Source organism: Aotus nancymaae, unplaced genomic scaffold (genome assembly GCF_030222135.1).
Source record: "Aotus nancymaae isolate 86718 unplaced genomic scaffold, 86718_ANA_hifiasm-v0.15.2.pri h1tg000108l, whole genome shotgun sequence".
Classification (NCBI taxonomy): domain Eukaryota; kingdom Metazoa; phylum Chordata; class Mammalia; order Primates; family Aotidae; genus Aotus; species Aotus nancymaae.
The window spans coordinates 2701669-2725639 of record NW_026988523.1 but is presented as its reverse complement, the minus strand read 5'-3'; the positions used below and the strand labels follow the sequence as shown (position 1 = coordinate 2725639).

At 38.9% G+C, this 23971-nt stretch overlaps 1 protein-coding gene across 2 annotated transcripts; it reads left to right on the top strand.

The window, feature by feature from the left end:
* Window positions 1-1044: 1044 nt before the first annotated feature.
* Window positions 1045-23728, top strand: SLC19A2 (solute carrier family 19 member 2). Of its 2 annotated transcripts, none has more exons than XM_021668043.2 (6): window positions 1045-1481; window positions 11192-11794; window positions 17130-17352; window positions 18470-18662; window positions 19055-19196; window positions 21352-23728. In XM_021668043.2, the coding sequence occupies exons 1-6, from the start codon at window positions 1275-1277 to the stop codon at window positions 21478-21480; spliced, it is 1497 nt and encodes a 498-aa protein (XP_021523718.2). In that variant the 5' UTR covers window positions 1045-1274; the 3' UTR covers window positions 21481-23728. The 2 variants fall into 2 exon arrangements, with proteins under 2 accessions (XP_021523718.2, XP_021523719.2); XM_021668044.2 differs by lacking the exon at window positions 1045-1481 and adding an exon at window positions 8988-9068.
* The last annotated feature ends 243 nt before the right edge of the window (window positions 23729-23971 follow it).

Here is a 23971-nt window from a genome sequence, read left to right as displayed (position 1 = left end):
GCTACCACAGGAAGAAAACTGTGCTAGATGGATAATAACATACAGTAAAAAGTAAGATAGTTCCAAAATGTTTCCATGAGCTTCTGGCAGGATCTTTCACTCTACAAATACTGCACAGGAATAACTGCTTTAAATGCTGCATCTTTGCAGTGGAAGGATTAGGATAGAGCCAGGTTATGAGTCAGGCAGAAAAAGGCACACCGAGGGTTATGAAAGAAAGCACTGGAGATTCTTGTCATGCTTTGCCCTTGAAAACTATGCCAAGACCTCTTTTTTGTTTTTAAATGAAGAAATCGATCATGTTTTGCGATAGCTGTAATGACTATGGATTGTCCACCTTCCTTTTAATTATAAACAGCAGCGTAGTTGGTTGTTTTCTTTGTATCATGCTTGCAAAAAGTGAGGCATAAAGTCAAAACCCTTTAATTGGGGCTCCATTGCGGTTCCGCTGTTCAGTGACCAGCTTGTTCATTATTCTCGCAATATTAATCTACTTTCTTCGTTTCGTTCTCTCGCTTAGATCCTGGGCCTCTGACATCTTTCCACTGCAGATGAATACAATACGAAAGCTGCTGGAGAAAAGGTTTAACACTCCCCCGTCCCCAAGGTGAAATCTTTGCCTGGCCCCGTCACTGTCTCTCGGGAGCAGAACCTGAATGGGCATTCGAGGGACGGTGATTAAGAATGAGAAACGGTGGTTGGGAAGAACAGCGCGTTTCTTCCAGTGGGGGACTAGGCTCACAGGGCGCATTCCTGACGGATGAGCGCCACCACCGAAGGTGACGGAGCCGACCGCGGGTGTGACACGAACGCTAGCTGGCCGCCTGACTAGCGCTCCGCCGCAAGCCGTCGCTTTAGGACAGGAGTCCCATAGGTTCTCCGCGCCAGAGCCCAGGGACGTCCGCGGCCTGGCGTGCTGCGGCCGCCGCCCGTTTACGTCATGTGTCCCACAACCAATGGGAGAGAAGCCAGGTAATCCCGGCGTCCGCTGTGATTGGTTCCCAGCCTGGAGGCGGCGGCGGAGGGCGGGACTTAGGACGGGTCTTCCTAAAGCAGCCCGGTCAAGCGGCGACCCTGGAGGCGTCTGCCGCAGGTTAAGGGTGAGGGTCTTGTAGCCGGAGGTGGCGGCGAATCCAGAACAGCTTGGCCTTACAAGGAGAAGGCGTCACTCGCGGTTTCAAGTGCCCGCGCTGGGGCAGTGCCTGACCCTCACTCCAGTTGGCGGAGGAGGAGAAGGAAGGGACCGGGCCGGGTCCCCTCCCCTCGCGCCCCGGATGGATGTGCCCGGCCCGGTGTCCCGGCGGGCGGCGGCGGCGGCGGCGGCCACTGTGCTCCTGCGCACCGCTCGGGTCCCTCGCGAGTGCTGGTTCTTGCCCACCGCGCTGCTCTGCGCCTACGGCTTCTTCGCCAGTCTCAGGCCGTCCGAGCCTTTCCTGACCCCGTACCTCCTGGGGCCGGACAAGAACCTGACCGAGAGGGAGGTACGCTCGGCGGGCGCAGGGCGCGGGTCGGGCGGGCGACTGGGCGGCGGAGGAACAGAAGACTGAGAAAAGCGTTCGAGCCATTCTCGGCAGAGATTTCTGATTTTTTCTAGTTGCAAGTCGACTTCGTGCTCTTCGTTGTGTTCATGGTTTCCTGTTTTCTTTGGCTTTGTAGGGCTCGTCTTCTGCGAAGGGCTCAAAACAGGTCCAGAGGCCCCGTGCCTTGTGCTTCAGGCAGTATGCTGTCATGTGGCTTTTCGTGACTCTGCCCAGACTGGTCCCGCAGTTCCTGCTGGGGGCAAGGGGGCAATATTTTGACAAAGAAGTGAAGACAGCAAGCTGTACTTTGGACATGGCTTAGTAAATATTCATTGACAAAGTGGTTAATCACTGCTTTTCTGAAAGGATCTTCCCTCTACCTGTTTCACCCTCTTCCTGCCCATCCCTTGCTTTGTTTACCTTTGGCCAGATGGATGGGCTTAGTCAAGTAAGGACAGGACAGAAGTACAGAACATCTTAATTTGTCTTGATTTTTAACTGGGTGAGGTTGTGTCCAAGAATATTCAGCCCCTCTCTCCCTTAAGCCCCACCTCCAGGGATAAAGGCAGATGGTATAATTGGCTCTTAATTATATTTTTTCTTGTATTGTGAATTGTTGCTTCACAAATATTAATTTTGCTTCTCAGATACAAGGTGGTTTATTTGAAGGCTTCTGTGTTCAGGGTAATTGAGAGCACATAGCACATCATCAAGAGCTTCTTGCTGATTGATTTTCCCTAGATGAGGACTTACAAATAAAATACTTCGAAAGTGCTTAGTGTACATTAGAAATGTGCTGAAGTTTTAAAGTGCATGGTCAAAACCAGCAGTTAATTTTTGCAGAAGACAACATATAAACTGAAAAAGAAATTAAACCCAAAGTACTTCCACAAAACCGAAATAAAGCAGATTCAATACCTTCTTCCTTGAATACAAAGGTGAAAGCTGAGGTCTCATGTTCTTTTCCCTATCAGCTGAGTGGGCACTTGTTAGCTGTTTCTTTTTTCTTACACTTTCTTTTCCTTCCATCCTGCCCCCTTGCTCCAGTTGTTGTAAAATACTCCTCCCATTTAAACCTTACTCTTCTCGATGTAGTTAGTAGTCAGTCACTTCGAGTAGGAACTCAGTAACCCTGCATAACAGGTCAGAACAAGAGATGGCACTACCGCAGTCATTTGCACACTGGCAAGATACAATTACTCATAGTCCAGTTTGTTGTTGCAGTGCTCCTTCATTTTCAAGGGCACTTGAGGGGAAATTTAAGAATTAGGATTGACTTCTGAATTGAGGGTTTCACTTGAGAGTGTGACATTGGTTCACCTCTAGCAAGTATCACTGACTTTTTGCTTAGCCTTAAATTACCCTATTGACCTGCCCATTGTGGGGTAGAGTGGCTGAGCTGAGTGGCTGAGCCGTTTTTCAGTCTTGTGGATCAGTACATAAGGGACTGTAACAGTTATTCATTACCTATTTGAATTTTAATACTTACTTTAAACAATAAAAAAGTCAAAAGGGCCAACTTTTGTGAACAGAATGATTTTACAAGGAAATTACTGCACTGATGAGAAAATATGATTCTTGATTCTGGAAACCCAAAACAACCACTGAATCTGAGGCGTAGGCACTGAGGCAGAATTGATACTGCTGTGAACAGCTGACAATTAAGTTTCATGTGAGCTGCCATGTGATCTGCACAGTTCGTGCACCTTTCCTGATAGTGAAACACAGGAGAGAAACATGTTCCCTGTGTTGATATTTGAAAGCTGATCTGGTTTGTCATGTGCCCTGGGTAGAAGTTTGCTGTGTGATGTGTTATCAAGATAATGTGCTCTGTCCTATCAGAAAGCTTTTCAGGGTGAGTGAAGTATGTTCAGGGGCACAAAAATAAAGCAGAGATGCCAGGTGCAGTAAATATTTGCTGATTGTGTAACAAAAACATAAGCATACTTCTGTTATTGCAAATTAGATTAGGAAAAGCGTGGGATTTGAAGAGAAATCTAGTAGTCTGAGGAAGGGGTGTCTTCTCCAAGAACCACCAGATCATGGCTGATTCTCCTCTGCTTGCCTTGTGACAAACTATATTTTTTGTATAACTAATTGAAATAAATAGAACAACTTATTCATTACTTACTGAGTGCTTGCTTTTCGCAATGGACAGTTAAATAAAAAATATTACATGATTTTTAAGCAAAGCTAATGTTAAGTCATATTCAGTGACAAGTTTGTATTTGCCCCTAGAAGACTGCAGAAGGGCCAAGTTGGTTTGAATAAATCCTAAAACAAAAGGAGAGGAGGGGGAAAAAGACAGAATTTCTTCTCTCTACTCTCAAAAGATTTTTTCTTAGATTTTAGGAAAGGCATTAACTTTAAAACAGAAACCAGTTTATAAGTTTTAAGTGGCTAAAATTTGACTATATATTAATAGTTGAAGGCCAGAGTTTCAGTAAAACAGATCTTTATCTCTAAAAACATTTTTTATCCTTTCATCATTGTAACGTGGTTTGACAGCTATTTACTACCTTTCTTAGATTTTTTTAAACATTCCACCATTCTGCCTAATACTCCGAGCCTTACTTGATTTTTACCTCCTTGAACAGCCTTATCTCCTATTATAACCCTTCTTCCCCTTACCACTTCCACATACCCATAAAACAAGGTCTGAAAAAATGGTCAGACATACTATGTCCTTGGATGAGAAAAAAGGCATCATAAAAATGTTCTTTTCCTGAAGTTAATCTATAACTTTAACACAATTCCAATTGGATGAACAAGTCAGATGTTATTAACCACTTCCACATACCCAAGCTCCATTCATATTAATCGAATAGTCTTAAGGCCAGCGTATCTACAGTCTGTCATCTGTTGGCCTGTTCTCAAAGACTTATTCTCTTCTTGGAATAATCTTCCCATATATATCTGTTGATATCTTTGTTAGCCTTTAGCTTTCTCATCCTTTAAGGTTCTTCTTGAAGAAACAACCCTATATTTTCATTTCCATTATGAATACTGTATATATTATATATTCCTTACTAGGTTCAGAACTCCTGGAGAGCTGAAGATCTCAATTTGTTTAGAGACAGAGGCTTGCTCTGTTGCCCAGGCTGGAGTGCAGTGTTGCTATCTTGGCTCACTGCAACCTCTGCCTCCCAGGTTCAAGCGATTCTCATGCCTCAGTTTCCTGAGTAGCTGGGATTACAGGCTTGTTCCACCACACCCAGCTACTTTTTTATATTTTTGGTACAGATGGCATTTTGCCATGTTGGCCAGGCTGATCTTGAACCCCTGGCCTCAAGTGATCTGCCCGCCTCGGCCTCCCAAAGTGCTAGGATTACAGGTGTTAGCCACAGTGCCCAGCCTCATCTTATTCTTTTTGTTACCTCTATGCTGGTTGAAAACAATGTTGTGCAAATAAGTGCCCATTAGTTGTTTATAAAACTTGATTCTAATTTAAAGTCTAAATTAGAACTTAAAAATGAACATCTGTTTTCCCTTGACTTTGTGTCTCAAGAAAGCATGAGCAAGCGCTGATCCAAAGAGTTGTGAAGGCACCTTGGTTATAATCAATTCCCTTTGCTCACATGGCAGATGTTACCTGAAGTGAGAAGTTGGAGTATGGACAATTAATAAGGGTCTGCAGTTGGTACTTTTGTCTGTAGGATATTTCCCTTCAAGATTCCAAAATATCAAGGAAGCATTTTCTTTTCTTTCTTTTTTTTTTTTAAAGAAAGAAGGAAGGAAGGAAGGAAAGAGAGAGAAGAAACACAAAACTACATATTCAAGGACAGACAAGTTCTTGGGTAGTGATTTTATTTTATTTATTTATTTTTTTTTTGAAAGAAAGAAAAAGAATAAAGAAGAGGAAGAAAAAGGAAGAGAAAGAGAGAGAGAGAATGGGAGTATTGCTTTCTTGCCCAGGCTAGAATGCAGTTTAGTAATGGGTATTGAAAACCTCTTTTATACCAATAATTATACTTGATGTAAACAGGAAGGAATAAGGGAAGAAAATAACAAACGAGCAGCCAACCAATATTTCATTTAAACCTATGAAATGCTATGTGATTACTGAGGAGTGATTTACTTCCAATTATGTAGTCACTTATGGAATAGGTGTGAGGTGGTAATGTATGTTTTATGTATTTGAAGTGGAGCGTTCTATAAATGTTTATTAAGTTTACTTGTTCCGGGTCTGAGTTCAAGTCCTGGATGTCCTTGTTAATTTTCTGTCTCGTTGATCTATAAAATCGTTAGCTCTTCTTGTTACATTGATCCTTTTGCCATTATGTAATGTCCTTCTTTGCCTCTTTTGCTCTTTGTTACTTTAAAGTCTACTTTATCAGAGGCGAGAATTGCATCTCCTGCTTTTTATTTGTTTATTTTTACTCTCTGATTGGTTGATAAATCTTCCTCCTTCTCTTTGTTTTGAGTCTTTGTGTATCGTTGCATGTGAGATGGGTCTGGATGCAGCATAGCAATGCGTTTTGGCTTTTCATCCAATTAGAATATATATAACTTTAATACTAGCATTTGATGCTAGCTGGCTGTTTTGCCCATTAGTTAGTGTAAATTTTTCGTTGTGTTAATGTTCTTTTCTTTTTGATATATTTTTGGAAAGGTTGATATTGGTTGTTCCTTTATATGTATAGTGCTTCTTTCAGAAGCTCTTGTAAAGCAGGCCTGGTGGTGGTGAAGTCTCTAAGTACTTGTTTGTTCGCAAAAGATTTAATTTTTCCTTCAATTATAAAGCTTAGTTTGGCTGGATAGGAAATTCTGGGTTGAGAGTTCTTTTCTTTAAGGATGTTAAATATTGGTCCCCACTCTTTTCTGGCTTGTAGGGTTTCTGCTGAGAGATCTACTGTAAGTCTGATAGGTTTCCCTTTATGGGTAACCTGACCTTTCTCTCTGGCTGCCCTTAGTATTTTCTCCTTCATTTCAACCCTAATAAATCTGGCAATTATGTGCCTTGGGGTTGGTTTTCTTGAAGAATATCTTTGTGGTGTTCTCTGTATTACCTGGAGTTGAATATTACCCTGCCTTGCCAGGTTGGGAAAATTTTCCTGAATGATATCCTGAAGAGTATTTTCCAACTTGGATTCATTCTCTTCATCACATTCAGGTACACCTATCAAACGTAAATTAGGTCTTTTCACATAGTCCCATATTTCCTGGAGACTTTGCTCATTCCTTTTCATCCTTTTTTCTCCAATCTTGTCTTCTCGTTTCATTTCACTGAGCTGGTTCTCAACTTCTGATGTCCTTTCTTCTACTTGATCAATTTGACTGTTTAAACTTGTGCATGCTTCGCGAAGTTCTCATGTTGTGTTTTTCAGCTCCATCAATTCACTTATATTCCTCTCTAAATTGTCCATTCTCGTTAACATTTCGTCAAACCTTTTTTCAAGGTTCTTAGTTTCTTTGCTTTGGGTTAGAACAAGTTCTTTTAATTCACAGAAGTTTCTTATCACCCACGTTTTGAAGCCTGCTTCTTTTATTGGAACACACTCGTAATCTATTAAGCCTTGTTCCGTTACTGATGAGGAATTGCGATCCCCTGTAGAGGGAGAGGCATTCTGATTTTGAGTATTCTCTGCCTTTTTACGCTGGTTTCTTCCCTTCATTATATATTTATCCGTCTGTTGTCTTTGTAATTACTGACTTTCTAACTAGGTCTCTGAGCAGACGTCCAACTTGTTGATTCCCAGCGCCGAAATCTGAGCAGTCCACTGCGCCGGCCAAAATAGCGGTGTTAAGATTGATGGTGCTTTTCTGCCCGGGAATCTCCGGACTCTGCACCAAAAACTGGCGCGCTAAGGCACCAGCAAAACCGCTGCGCCGGCCACAAGAGTCGCCCTGGCAACACGTGGGGCTCCTCTGCTGGGAATCTCCTGGTCCGTGAGCCACAAATATTCGTCTGAAAGTGTGGCGTCCTCTCGTTCTCTGCGCTTTCACTGGGAACCAGGAGCCCGAGCTGCTAGTGATCAGCCATCTTGGATCCATCAAGGAAGCATTTTCTACTGTCATTGGAAACACCAAAAGAGAAAAGGATCTCCTTTGGAGACCCATTAGTTAAGTACTGGAGACTGTGGCCTTTATCTCTTCATGAATGCCCTGTAAAAGCACTTCAGTGCAGATTGGAAAAGCTACTCCAGTTATTAGAATTAACCTTGAAAGGTAGTCGTTGATTAATAGCCGTTTTCTGATTGAAGAAACCAGGCATTTTAGTGTGATGGATTCAGCACACATGAATTCGGATCATTCGTCTGCCAATCCTACCTGTGATAACTTTGGACAATTCACCTAACCTTTCTTTAAGACCAACTTTCCTTGTTTGTAAAACAGATGATAGAAGCATTTATCTTAGGTTTGTGGTTTGGATTAAATAGAATTTAGATAAAGTGCTTAGCATGGTGTGTAGCACAGCAGTAGAGGTTTGTTATGATGCTGGTAATAGTGAGAGGGGCATTCATCCTGCGTGGATGTCTCTTAAAGGAGAAAATGCAGGTTTCTTATTTAGAATAAGTTAAAGAGAACCAATCTGGTCTTTCCGCTTTCCCCTACTTGCCTTTCTTTTTGTTTTTAGTTGTTACTGCAAGGCTGGCAGTATTACTGTCCATCTTCATTATCTAAATTGTAGTTTTGTATTAGTAGAATTAGACTCCTGAGTAAAGATACTTTAAATTGATAATTTAAAGGAGGAAACTTAGACAATGAAAACTTAGCAGTTAATCATTTTGGGACAACTATTGTTAAAAGTTATGTAACATGTCTAAACACAGACAATATTATTGGAGTGAAGAGGTCATCCAAAATCCCAAAACAAAAGAAGATGAGCTATTGAAGGGAGCAGTAGAGAACATTTTTAAAGAAAAGGTTTGATGGCTAGTAGCATCATGGCGCTATGTTGGAGAAAATGTGAAGGTGATGCTTAGTCAAACAGAGGAGGTAGTTTCAAACTTTAGAAAACTGACAGGCTGGGCGCGGTGGCTCAAGCTTGTAATCCCAGCACTTTGGGAGGCCGAGGCGGGTGGATCACAAGGTCAGGAGTTGAGACTAGCCTGGCCAACATACCTTGTCTCTACTAAAAATACAAAAAATTAGCCAGGTGTGGTGCGCATGCCTGTAATTCCAGCTACTCAGGAGGCTGAGGCCAGAGAATCGCTTGAACCCAGGAGGTGGAGGTTGCAGTAAGCTGAGATTGCACCATTGCACTCTAGCCTGGGTGACAAGAGTGAAATTCTGTCTCAAAAAAACAAAAAACTGACAGAGTATCTGTAAAAGTATAGGCCACAAAGGAATGGCAAATTGTTAATTAGAATACAACTGTGAAATCTCAAGATTACCCTTGCCTGTTTTGTTTTTCTACTTAGAGTTACCTAATGTGGCCAAGGGCACTTTGTTCTTCATTTGCTAAAATTTCCACAGTTTTGAATAAGAATCGTTTTGACAGTTCTTGATTATTCTTTTAGGCCCATAGTCAGGTGCAACAAAATTTCTTGATCAAGCGGAGCTTGCTAACTGTTTACCAACACAAATTAGACCAACTTCATGAAGGTGAGGCCATTAAACAGATCACTTTTGCTACATAGTCAGAAGTCAAGTCTGGAATGTATTTCAGAAAATGGGGATTATGTTTTACTTTTATAGCTGTGCTCTGCATTGGCAAGAGATTTTGCAACAATTGTTTATTGTGCCTCTAAAACCTTGGAACAGTTATCTCATATGAGACTTGAGTGAACTAAGATATACAGGAGATGTAAAAAGAAAGTTACTATTGGTCTCAGAATGTGGAAGTCTAGGATTAGGTTGCTCCATCACAAAGTATTCAGCCTTTTACCAAAAATGCCTTCCAAAAAACACTTAAAAGTTAAGGCCACTGATAAAAGGAAGGAAAAATCTCCTACAGTGATTGTTATTGGAAGAATGGGGATGATAGTTCAATTAATTTAGTAAATTCATACTGCCTCAGATGTCCTTGTCAGCTTGTCCTCTAGTCTTCAGACCTTGTGAATAAATCAGGTGGAGCAAGTAATTTCCATATTGTCTCTCATTCAATTTTTGCAACAGACACAACCCTCCTTTACTGATAATGAAGATTAAGGCTAAGGGGAACTAAAGAATCTTGTCTATAATCACACAGCAAGTGATGGAAGTGAAATTCCCGTTGGGGTTAAAGTTTAATTCAAAGATTATTCCTACTCTATCCAAATTTTAAAATATGCACTAAAACGAAAACAGAAAAAACTTCTATTTTTTTTCTATTTACAAACAAGCAAAAAGAAGGACATAAAAGTTGCCTAAAATCCTCCCATCTAGAGAGTTAATTCTGTCAAGACTGTAGGACAGATTGACCCTCTTTATTTGTTCTTCTGCCCAAAAGAAACAAAACTTAAAATCAGAGAAGCTTATTGACATAGTAGGATAAAGGCCCCCTATCCTGTGTCTACAAGTAAGAATTGACAGTGATTCCATTTTCAAAGCATTTATTGAAACTAGTATCTTCCAAACAGTATGCTGGCTTTTAGACAGGTTATATAGGTGAATGTAGGGTCTATCCTTAAAAAGCCTGTAAGGTAGTTGTTCTCAACTTTGGCTCATTTAAAAATCTACTGGGAAGTTTTAAAAAATAATCTATGGCTGGGCATCTTTTTTTGTTTGTTTGTTTTTGTTTTTTTAAGAGACAGAGTTTTGCTTGCTATACAGGCTGGAGTGTAGTGGTGTGATCCTCAAACTCATGGGTTCAAGTAATTCTCCCACTTCAGCCTCCAGAGTAGCAACTATAGGCATGTGCCACCAAGTTGGCTAACAATTTTTTTTTTTGAGACGGAATTTTGCTCTTGTTACCAGGCTAGAGTGCAATGGCGCGATCTCAGCTCGCTGCAACCTCTGCCTCCTGGCTTCAAGTGAATCTCATGCCTCAGCCTCCCAAGTAGCTGGGAGTATAGGCATATGCCACCATGCCCGGCTAATTTTGTAGTTTTAGTGGAGACAGAGTTTCTCCATGTTGGTCAGGCTGGTCTTGAACTCCTGACCTCAGGTGATCTGCCCGTCTTGGCCTCCCAAAGTGCTGGGATTACAGGCGTGAGCCACCATGCCCAACTGGCTAACAAATTTTTAAAATCTTCTTAGGAGATGCCCCCATGGTGAAGAGCCGGTAAATGAGTTAACTGGGGAAACTGACAATACAAGTATCAAGAGAGTTTGAGGCTAGGCAAGATGGCTCACATGCCTATAATCCCAGCACTTTGGGAGGCCGAGGCGAGTGGATCATTTGAGCTCCGGAGTTCGAGATCAGCCTGGCCAACATGGTGAAACCTCATCTCTACTAAAAATACAAAAATTAGCCCGGCACGATGGTGGGTACCTATAATCTCAGCTACTTGGGAGGCTGAGGCAGAAGAATTAGTGGAACCAGGGAAGTGGAAGTTGCAGTGAGCCAAGATCGCACCACTGTATTCCAGCCTGGGTGCAGAGCGAGACTCCATCTCAGAAAAAAAAGAAAAGAAAGAAAGAAAAAAGATATTTTCAAACAATTATCTGAACTATTGTTGTCAAGCTTTCTTTGATTGATAAGGATGAGATCTTTGAGGTGTTTGTAAGTTGTTTTGCAAGAATAAATTCTTATGACTATTCCAGGTCCTTTGATCACTAATGGGCTTTTCTTCTCTTTCTACCAGGTCTTCAATGAAATTTATCCAGTATGGACTTACTCTTACCTGGTGCTGCTGTTTCCTGTGTTCCTTGCCACAGACTACCTCCGTTATAAACCTGTTGTTCTACTGCAGGGGCTCAGCCTTATTGTTACATGGTTTATGCTGCTCTATGCCCAAGGACTATTGGCCATTCAATTCCTAGAATTTTTTTATGGCATTGCCACAGCCACTGAAATTGCCTATTACTCTTACATCTACAGTGTAGTAGACCTGGGCATGTACCAGAAAGTCACAAGTTACTGTCGAAGTGCCACTTTGGTGGGCTTTACAGTGGGCTCTGTCCTAGGGCAAATCCTTGTCTCAGTGGCAGGCTGGTCCCTGTTCAGCCTGAATGTCATCTCTCTTACCTGTGTTTCAGTGGCTTTCGCTGTGGCCTGGTTTTTACCTATGCCACAGAAGAGCCTTTTCTTTCACCACATCGCTTCTACCTGCCAGAGAGTGAATGGCATCAAGGTACAAAATGGTGGCATTGTTACTGACACCACAGCTTCCAACCACCTTCCTGGCTGGGAGGACATTGAGTCAAAAATCCCTCTAAATATGGAGGAGCCTCCCATGGAGGAACCGGTAAGCTCAGCCTTAAATATGTTGTAATTGCTACTTTGGGGGCTGGACCAATGGTGAAAAAAACAGCAAACTCCCTCTTGGTAGATCTTGCATTCATTTGGATTCATGTTTTATCCTGAGTTGGTTCATTGCTTTATTCATTCATTCATTCATTCAAGCTATTGTTTATTTATATTAGGGACAACAAATTTATTTTCCCCTGGAGTGCATGACCTCCAAAGTCAGACTGATACAGCATCATATTGTTCATGTCAAAGATGTCTTGGATTGCAAGGGCTGTGTCTTCATCTTTTGGGTGTTTGGTATATAAATAAGGCACTCAGAAAATTTTTGCTAAATGAGTAGATGAAAGGATCTTAATAAATGGTTAATATCTACTTCTAGTTTCTGAATTGAAGCCCGAAGTATTTTTTTTTTTTTGAGATGGAGTCTTGCTCTTTCACCAGGCTGGAGTGCAGTGGCACAATCTCAGTTCACTGCAACCTCTGCCTCCGGGGTTCAAGCGATTCTCCTGCTTAAACTCCCTAGTAGCTGGGATTACAGGCACCTGCCATCAAGCCCAGCCAATTTTTATATTTTAGTAGAGATGGGGTTATACCATGTTGGCCAGGCTGGTCTTGAACTCCTGACCTCAAGCAATCCACCCACCTCAGCCTCCCAAAGTGCTGGGATTACAGGTGTGAGTGCCTACCCAGCCGTGAAGCCCAAAGTATTTAAGGGTAGGAAATTATTTTCCTCCATGCTAGAAGGGATATCTGTTACTTATTTTTCAAATGACAATTTGCTGAAGTGAGGTAGTAATGAATACTACAGATGAAGAGATCACAAGGGGACAGTTTGAGGTGATGATGGAATAAATATTAAAAGTATGTTATGAAGCTGCCTCTTGGAAGAGAGAGGTATCGCATTATAATAATTTATCCATCTGTTCTGTCTAGCCAGGAAGATGAATTCCTTCCCCTAGACACCCACCCTTTTTTTTTTTTTATAAATATACAAGTTTTTTGTTTCTATCAGGTTATAAGTTGTGAGGAATAAAGTTAATTCCAGCCACACTGTAGTCTTAGTTTTCCTGGGACGTGTTTGGAAATAAGCCTATTAACATTCCAGCTTTGTAGGTGGCCTCAGTCAGACTGAGCTCCATAATTTTTGTAGGCTGGCTGATAATAAAGAACCATTATGAATAAAGTCTTTCATTCTCTATTCAGAGTTAATTGAATTGTTTCAATGTGGCATCTAATGTCCTCATTGAAAATTACTCTTTTCTCTATCCCCATTCTTCAGCTCTCAAATTACTACTTGAAATTTAGGTTATCATCCCAAAGAGCCTGGGTAAACTTCTATAGCCTGGGTGACTCTCATCATGAAACTCACCTTGATTACTAGGGCACCTATGAGCAGTTTTTATCGGAATGACCAAGGATTTAGTGGCAATAAAATGCTGATTTCTTCATAGTTTGTTAGATGATGTTGGAGAACAACAGAGGGTTGATGGGGGAGGGAAAGAGGTATAATCATTTCATAGATTTCATGATGTGGAAAAAAAGACCCTTTTTAAATCTGTTTTGAATGTGTTACAGCAGCTTTAGCTAAAATTAACATATATACATATAATGTGTGTATAAATATATATTTTAGATTTTAACCTATTGTCCATAGTTCTAAAAATTTTTATAGACAGTTATAAACTTTTTTGAATATAGATAAGAAACACAGTAAGAAAACACATTTTACATAGAAAACCTGTACATACATAGATATGTATACATTTTATATATAACAGAAACAAGTTTTACAACACAATATTTTAATCTGATACATTCTTTTATTTTTTAAAATTCAGTTAACTGTCTTCTAAATCAATTTTATTACCAACTAATGAGTGGTGACCTGTAGTTAAAAAAACTCTCTCCTAGATCAAATTGAAATACTTGTTTATAGATATGCAATGTGTCAGTATTTTATATACTGAAGAATTGTAGAGTTTTAGAGTTAGAAACGATTCTAACCACAGGTCATAGAAAAATCAGAGCATTTTAAAATTAAAAGAGATTAGATTTCATCAAGACTGTTCTTTTAGAGATAGGGATTATGATCAGAGATTAGCGACTTATGCAGAATTGCCACATATACTCCTGAACATAATTTTAAAGTGTATATGAGATCCAGTTCTCTCTAAACCTTTCTTCATGAAGTCTTTTAACTAGGGTAACAATGTCGGAGTCATGTCAGTTACACAGTTTTCAAAATTAGGATTCAAGTCAGTTCCCTGATATCCTAGGCTCTACTGCTGATATCATAGCACGTGGGCAGTGCTGCTTGGTATCTGCACTCACTGGCCCTAAAAAGCTGCTACTTTTCTTTGGCAAGGGTAAAGGAAATTCAGAATATGGATATTAGGGATGGCAGAGCCATTTTAAGTTGACAAAACCTATAATTAAACCATAAATTATAATTGTAATTATTGAAGAGTTGGTAGGTAGGTGGTTTTATCTTGATTTTTATAGAAAGAGAAAATGAAGTAGGAGGAGTTTAAGTGATAGCCCACTTTACAAATTGCCTTAGAGTATTTGTCAGTTCTTTTCAAAGACAGCCTATTGCATTGGGGCAAAGGGTGCTAACCTTGCAGAAAGAATAACCACCAAAGCTGGTGACTTTCTTTCACAAGCAGAGCTGGATTCGTTATGTACTTGCTGACAGGTCATTTCTAGCAGTAGGGTGTAGTGAGTTATGAAGAAAATGAAGTCCAAACCCTAGTTATAATATGTGGGCAAGTTAATTCTGTGAGATTTAGTTTCCTTATCTACATATCTACCTTACAGGGTTATTTTGAGTATTTAAAGCTTTCTAGCATGGCCAGATAATAGATTGAGTAGTTATTAACTTCTGTGTGGCAGAATTCATTATTATGTAATCTAAAATTCTCAAGGTTGTTTATACTGGGCATTATTTTATGTATGCCATCACTTTTTAGGCTATTGCAATAAAAATAACATTAATTGAGCACCTCTATAATAAATACATGCATTATCTAGTGTAACTCTGTATAACCTTGTGTGGATAGGTATTATTGTTATCATTTCCATTTTTAGAGGAGGAAACTAAGGGTTTCTTATTAGGATTTTGAATAGAAACTTGTGAATTCTTTTAATAGTTCCATTCTTCCAAGAATATACTTCCTTATAATCCTTCCAGCATCCCTGAAAGTTTTAGATATCACAGATGCTTTTATCCAAGTTTTATTGATTAAGCAACTGAAACTAAATAGTAAAATTCTGATGTAGTTCAATAAAATTGGTGGATCTTTAATAAAGACTTCAGAAAATATGCTTGGTACCATTCACTTACTCTCAGCAAATTTATGTACATTAGATATGATTAGCAATTGTCTTGTGATTTGTTTAAATTCACAAGGTTTGCTCTCATAAACAATGCCAAGAAATCAGTCTCATAACAGCAGTATTTTGTACTTCGAGGTGATTATCATATGCAAATTCATTAAGTAGAATTTTCAAGTGTCATTTCTCTGAGTTATCTTGGTTAACTTCAGTATTCCTCCATGAGTTTTGGAAGGGGGCTGTAGTACTGGTACTCGAAGGATGTCCCCCTCTGGGGTAAACAGCACAAAGAAGGAACCACCACACTGGGGTTGCTTTGGGCTGGTATGAGAAGATAGAAGAGCGATGAAACTTGATTCTCAGTCCAGTGAGGTTTTCTAGCCTTTGAGGGAGAAAATGGCCTTTATTTACCTAATGTTGATGTTCACTGTTACTGTATATAAGGTGAGAAAATATCTGTACTAATTTTATAAAAATGATACATATTTATATATAAATATATAATACATATTTAATGTACATATTTATAATGTATTTATAAAATATATATTAAAATATACATAAATATATATAAACATATATAAATATATAAATAAATATATATATATGGGTTTTGGTTTTTTTGAGACAGTGTCTCACTCTGTTGCCCAGGTCGGAATGCAATGGCTTGATCACAGCTTACTGCAGCCTTGATCTTCTAGGCTCAAGTGATCCTCCCACCTTAGTCTCCTGAGTAGCAGGGACTACATGTGTATACCACTGCACCCAGCTAATTAACATTTTTGTGTGTGTGTGGAGACAGAATCTTACTTTGTTGCCCAGTTGATCTGGAACTTCTGGGCTCAAGCAGTTCTCCTGCCTCAGTATCCTGAAGTGTGGAGATTACAAGTGTGAACCACTGTCCCTGGCATATACTTACTTTTTTAAATTAAACATTACAGAAGGCTATATAAAAGGAATTAAAAATCACCTGAACTGCTGTCACCCAAAGGTTAGTGAACTTTTTTCCAAACATTTCTTTGCATATTTACATAATGTATATATACATTTTATAGTAAATGAAATTGTAATCTACATGTAGTTTTGTAACTTGCTGTTGTTTTACTCAGTGATATATCATAATATACTCATCTTTCCATGGCTCTCATTTTGCCTTTCCATGTTAGTTAGCCACAAAAGTAAAATTTCCCGTGTTCCGTTTTTTTTTTTTTTGTTTTTTTTTTTTTGGTAGAGGTGGGATCTCACTTTGTTGTCCAGACAGGTCTTGAACTCCTGGGCTCAAGCAATCCTTCTGTCTTGGCTTCCCAAAGTGCTAAGATTACAGGCATGAGCCATCACACCTGGCCTTCCCATGTTCTGAGCAAGGCTCAGGGATTACAGTAACCTTTGCTAGATTAGTCCTTTCATACAATTGAAGTCAGAGGTATCTCACAGAGTGTCTGACATCTCATATTCACTTGGGATGGTGCATAGCACAGTAATGTCTTCCTTCACTCTATTATAAGCCCAGTAGCTTTATTTATTATAATAGTAATATTTCTCATTGTTTAAATATTAAGTAATATAAAAAGTTTAAGGAAGAAAATTTAAATCACTAAGAACCCACCACCTAGAGAGAGCTCCTAATAGTTTGGTCTCCTACGTTTCAAGATTTCTATCTTAACAATTATTGTTACATGAATCTGTCAATTATAAGGCTAGGCGGCCTAACTGAATAGTGATTTATAGGGTTGCCAGTCTGTTGCTTATTATTACTGTTGTTTGCCAGTGTATGGGAGATGTGGATTATAGACACCCATTGGCTGAAGCCTGCAATCTCTTTTCATCGTGTTCCTTTTGTAAACAGTGCATCTTTTGCTGGGTTGATTACATACAGCTGTGTTAATGCTATAATACATTTAAAGCAAAAATCCTATGAGAACATATTTTTCTAGTAAATTGATTTCTATATAATTACCTTCATTGGAGTTTGAGCATTGTTTCCTTTTGCTATGTAGGAACCCAAGCCAGACCGTCTCCTTGTGTTGAAAGTACTGTGGAATGATTTCCTGATATGCTACTCCTCTCGCCCTCTACTCTGTTGGTCTGTGTGGTGGGCCCTCTCTACCTGTGGCTATTTTCAAGTTGTGAACTACACACAGGGCCTGTGGGAGAAAGTGATGCCTTCTCGCTATGCTGCTATCTATAATGGTGGTGTAGAGGCCGTTTCAACCTTACTGGGTAAGCAATACAGGATGATAGAGGGTGGTGGGGAAGGGATTCCTCTGGTAGCTAAGCCAGCCGTAATCAGATTACTCACCCCTTCCAAATTTTAAAGTAGCCTCAAAAAATGATTTACTTATTTTGAGCTCTGATTTTACAATTTAGGAGGACAACTTAGAAGTCCTCAAGCGGAGCAGGACTATGACTAAGAAATGTTTAATAAGCTTTGGAGAAACCTAGTATAATAATTTTCAAAATTGTTTATCCAAGTTTCCATTATCTCTGTATTTACTGGGTAGTTTTGTCACTTGATGTGAAATTTTGAATAGCAATATACAGTAGTTTATAATAATATCTAATATTTATTGAATGTTAATATGTGCTAGGTGCTGTTCTAAGGACGTTATATACATTAACTCAGTCCTCAAAAAATTCCTGAGATAGGTGGAATTTATCCCCATTTTGCAGTGGAAACTTGGGACAGGTAGGTTAATAACTTGCTCAAGGTCATATAGCATGTAAGTAGTAAAGTCAAGATTTGAACTCAGGCAGGCTGGCTTCAGAGCCTGTGTATTTGACCATCTCATTCTATTGTTCATTTCTAATTTATTGACCTACCTCCTGAGGTTGTTGGATGGTTTTATATGATTTCTGTAAACACTTAATAACTGTCTTGGCACTCAGAAAACACTTTGTACATTATAGCTATCATTATCATCATCACTGTTTGACCGAAAGGCAGAGAAGCCCTTTTGCCATGTTCTAGACTGCTCCTTGGTTTGAAAGAGAGATGACTCATCCTGCCATGTTGGCAAACTAGAAGTCGTGGTTCTTTTTGACTCTTGCCTCTGCTTCAGCTGCAGTATTTTTTTCCTTAGCAATGTCCCTGTGTCTTTGTCCTGCATTTTCATCTCATTGCCACCTCTCCTCATTTGGTCTTTCATCTCAGTGGCCCCATTTTATTGATTCCATCAAGTTCAGAAATCTCTGTGTGTGTTTCAAAATGTCCCATAATCTTGAGCAATCCTATTTATAAGTTTGCATATTTTAAAATTTAATAATCTAAGCTGAGTTTTTAATTTATTGCAATAGCATTTGTTTAGCAAAAATAACTGGATTTTTGTTTGTTTTGTAGGTGCTGTTGCTGTGTTTGCTGTTGGTTACATTAAAATATCCTGGTCAACTTGGGGAGAAATGATGTTATCTCTCTTTTCTCTCCTGATTGCTGCTGCAGTGTATATCATGGACACTGTGGGTAACATTTGGGTGTGCTATGCATCCTATGTTGTCTTCAGAATCATCTACATGTTACTCATCACGATAGCAACGTATGTATTTTGGCTTATAGAAGCCTTAGGAAAAATTGTAACAGGATATATTTTTTGGTTTCTTTACAAACCAAAATATTAAAGTTTCTAGTTAAATGAGGCAAATGGGAGGAAGCATTGTATTATATGTGTATTACCAGTTTTTCTCCTGAGGAGGCATTTAGGCAAGGTTTGTTTGTTCCCTTGTTTGTATGTTCCTACTGTTTTCAGATGTTTGCATGAGATTTATATCATTTAGCAGCAAAATGTTTCATTTGGTTGGAAAGGCAATTGACAGTAGAAAGAAGGACTCTTCACATTTAAAGTAAAAAATTTTACTTTTATATAGAATAAAAATTTTAAGTACTCAGGAAGTAATTCTTATCTATTCACCCTTCTTTTATTTTTTTTAGTTTTCAAATTGCTGCAAACCTCAGCATGGAACGCTATGCCCTAGTATTTGGCGTAAATACCTTCATTGCCCTGGCACTGCAGACGCTGCTCACTCTAATTGTGGTAGATGCCAGTGGCCTTGGATTAGAAATTACCACTCAGGTAAGAGCTTTCCTTTGACATTGAAGGTAGTATGTGTGACTTGATCAGGGTAACAGAAGTAGATGTATGCTTAATGAAAACAAATTCAAACAATAGGGAACAGATGTAAAATAAAAGTGTACTCTCCTTCCTTCATTCAGCACCTTCTCCTGCATCCTTAGTTCTTTTCTCCCTGGAAGGTGTTGGGATTGTCATCTTTTTTATGAGGTCTTAGAACATTCCTGAGTGTAACTCATCAGCCCAGTGGTGCTATTTCAGCTGAGAGGTAATATTGATTCCTTACAGGCCAAGACCTTCTGCTTCCTCATCCATTATTTCCCTCTATACTTAAATCAATGCTTGGAATACTGTATCCCATGTTTGAGATTCCCTGCTTCATCTCACAACTCTTTAAGTCTCCTTACTTCTTTATTTAAAACACCCTTCACCCAAATACTAAGGTAATGCCTTGCTGTTGAACAGCATTATGATTTGTAACATATGATCTATTGAGAAACTTGCACCAACACCCAAAAACAATGTGAATACTTTTTTACATTCAGGAATTGTGTATTCCTTCATGCATTGTGTTTTAAGTACATCCTGTTCTGTACTTTGGTAAAATGGGCAACTGAATGAATCAAGAAGTGCTTACCCCCACCCCTATTCCAACCCTACTGATTTCTTCCCAACATGTTAGCTATAATTATCTTTGTTTTTACTAAAGAGATGTAAGAGAGAAGTAGTAATAATAGACAGTGTGCATTCAGTGCCTTCTATGTGTCAAGTGCTTTAGATAAGATTTGCAGGGTTGCTGTCTTAGACATGAAGATGAGTCTGGAGAGATGTTAACTGAGTTGTCCAGTACCATCAGTAATAGTGTTCCGGAGCTAGGAGTTAGACCAACATCTGACCCCAAAACTTATTTCAGGATGGAAAGTCGGAGAGAAACTTAAGTGCCTGCCATCCTCCCTCTATAAGGGAGAGTTCCCAGGACTATTACAGTTGAGGGAAACATGGCTGTCATTTGAAGTGGAAATTTGTCAGCAGATTCTTATCGAAATGGTGGATTTAAACATGTGGAATAATAGGATTTTATGGGTGGTGCCGAAACCCTAACTGCCATGCTCGATTAATGGCTTCCTGCAGAAGTGTAGCCAACGTTGAAAGAAACTGCTCAGTGATTTAAGGCCATAGTCTTATTGTACTTTTGAACCAGTTTATGAGTATTTAGTATGTTATTTTAAGAAGAAGTTGATGATGATGTTAATAAACCATATAGTCACATGAAAATTTGGCTTAGGGCATCATCCTCAGCAAACTAACACAGGAACAGAAAACCAAACACCGCATGTTCTCACTCCTAAGTCAGAGTTGAACAATGAGAACGCATGGACACAGCGGGGGAACAACACACACTGGGGCCTGTTGGGAGGTGGGGGTCAAGGGGAGGGAGAGCATTAGGATAAATACCTAATGCATGTGGGCAGGGCTTAAAAACCTAGATGACCTAGATGATGGGTTGATAGGTGCAGCAAACCATGGCACACGTATACCCATGTAACAGATCTGCACGTTCTGCACATGTATTCCAGAACTTAAAGTTAAAAAAAAAAAAACTGACTTAGAGAAGAGTTCTTATAAAAAGTAATCCTATAATGGAATATAGTTGACCTTCTACTGCCCCCTTCTGGGGAAGAATAGAGAAGTTCTTGATCTTCAGAACTTGGCCTATTTGTACCCACCTATCAGCTTGAAGGTAGAGACCAGGACTGAATTATCACAATAACAGCAACAACTATAAAAGTAGTACTACCAGCATTAGCATTGTGCTGATAAGCATTTATGATCTCACTGATTCCTCCCAACAACCCTGTAAAGTGAGAACTATTATGAATTCCATTTTGTAAGTGACTAAGTCAGGGCTCAGAGATGAAGTATCTCAATCAGGTTCACAAAGCTTGTAAGGGATGAAGTCAGGATTCACACTCAGGCAGTCAGGCCTCATTTAGTACCACCATGCTGTGCTGCTGCTTTGTGTCTTCAGGGTCTAGCACATGGTGTAAGTATGCAATGTTTTTTTGAGGCTTTATGGACAAATTCTTAATATACTTTGTTACAGAGTAATCATCTTGTAACTGATAATTCAATACACTACTGTTTTTCCCCCTTCTAGTTCTTGATCTATGCTGGTTATTTTGCACTCATTGCTGTGGTTTTCCTGGCCAATGGTGCAGTCAGTATTATGAAGAAATACAGAAAGCCGGAAGATCCAGAATCAAGTTCTCAAGTAACCACTTCATAATACACTGCTGAAGGGCTTCTTCTTATACCAAGAACTCTGCACAGCAGCTGCCTGGATGTATTTGATTTTTTAAAGTGTAGACATATATTTATGAATGTGCATTTCATGGCTTCAAAGCAGCCACTTGGACTAATACCTTGTGTTCCTGGAGTAACATGATACTATTCAGAGGAGCCAGAAGTAAAGTTTATTTCATGGATTATTTATGAGAGCTAATTTAAAGATGACTTTTTTTTTATTCAGAAGTGAACTTGATTTTAAAAACCAAGCAGTCAAGAGCAATTAAGCAGCACAGGGCGTTGTATACTTTATTAGCAAGTGAGCTTGGTGTTTTGTAGCTACTTAGCCAGATGTTTGGCCTGGTGGGACCAGGGCTTCACAGAGGCCACAAAATGTTACAAGTCACGATGGATGGAAATGTGTTCTAAAAGCATCTGCCTGTATTCAATTCTTATTTCTGTGTTACTCGTGCACACTGGTGTTTCTATCACTGGCAATGTTTGCTCTGGTTTAGTGTTCTGTCTTTTAAGGTGTATGTGTCATTTCTAATTTTAAGTTATTTTTTAAAAAATCATTGTGTGAATGTTTTTGGTTCCCATCGTGACAATTATGTATTTGTGTAGCATTTGTTTAGAAGTATATTTTTGCATTATTCATATGCTTCCCAGAGAAGCTCATTTAGTTAGAAAATAAGGCAAGTTTTAAAGCCTGCTAAATGAAGAGACCTAAGAAAGCTTAAGGTGGGTTTGCTTGTCTTTAAATCTTCAGTATGAAGGGCTATTAATTCCAAGATCAAAAGTTCATATGTGGGCTAAAGATAGAAGTAGCCCACTTGTATTTGCATTCTTTTATTTCCAGAATAAAATGAAAACTCTTTTTTTAAATAATTTCATCCCTATTTATAGTTTTTGTATTAATTTGTTTTTCCTATCCAAGTAAAGATGTCAATAGGAATTGGATTCGTCCAAAGCCTTTTTCATAAACTGAGCCTCTTTTTAATTATTTCAATGGGACAGGAACAAGGATAGATGTGATTCCTGCATTTCTTAACCTTAAATCTGCCTTTGTTTCTAAAGGTAGATCACCTTGAATATTTGCTTAAAATTGCTAGTGATTTCATTACCAAGTTACTTGAAAAGATGTTCTGTATGCATTTAATTCTGAAATCAGTCTACCAAGGGGCTGCTAGTACACGTGAGACATGAAAACTATTTTAAAGCAGACTTCATTGCCTTATCTTGAAAAGGATCTAGATAGGTGCTTTTAACTGGGGTATTAACTTTGTACAAATGACACAGCAAAAGTGTTAATAATAGTGTATCAAGATTGCAAAATTCATGTACTCATTTGGTTTAAGCGGGAATCCTAGAAGCAAATGGATGCGGATAAGAATAGGTCATTTCTGTTCACCATCCTTTACAATTAAGGAAAAGGAAAAGAACACTAGCTAAGGAAGGGAAAGGGAAGTGATGTCACAAAAGTTGCAACCTCCAATTTTATATTGTGTCTGTTTTTTTGCTTTGTTTGTGCTATATTGGGAATTGTTTACTCTGAAACAAGTAGAAAAGTGCTGTTTGAGGAATTAAATCTTTCTTTTAATGGAACGTGGTACAAATTGTTCACGTTACCAAAGCAATATTTCCCTGGAATTTAAATCAAAGTTTGTGGCAAACAACCTGAGCCTTTTCTTATATAAGTCAAGAATATGTTCACATCTTGGTATGTGGCCATATCTGTAGAATGCTGAACCCAACGTGCAAGTTGTACTGTATGCAGTTTTACAAATAAGTGAAAATAATTTGTTGTACTTTTTCAATTCTGTATAGATTATAAAATTATTTTTATTAAATAAATATTTTACAGTATATTTTCTCTTTTTAATCAAAATTGTTTTAAATTTATCTTGTTTCAGTAGGAGCTTTAGATTATATCTTTAAATATTTTAATAATTTCACCTAGGACAAATTTCATATTAAGTCTTCCCCTCGTCTAACCTGCCTAGTTAGCCTTTTGTTATCTTTTGATTATTCCATTGCTTTGTGATCTTGACCTTTGACTCTTCCCCCTTATTTCAGATGTTTTCCCCTTTTTTTTCTGGCACCACGTTGCACTGTTTATTTTTTTGGTCTTCATGTTGGCACTGCTCATATCTCTTTTTAAAGCATTCCTTCTTAAAAAAAAAAAGACATACACTCTCTTTGCTGTTAACTGAATTTTTAAAATAAAGAAAAAGCAAGAGCAGAAAGTACCACCTTGTTCTGAAACTTCATAACCTCTGTTCCACCTCAAATTATTCTAATACCAAGGGAGGAATCTTCTGGCCATGAGTTGAGAATCGTTTGTCCATTATATCCCAGAAACCAAATCAGTCTTTCCTTACAGTACCCAGATGAGTACCAGTCTTTAAGATACCATTTCAAAATCTACTTAAGGCATTGATTTCACTGCTTATCACCAAAGTCTTAGAAAATTTTCATGCAAAAAATTTTTT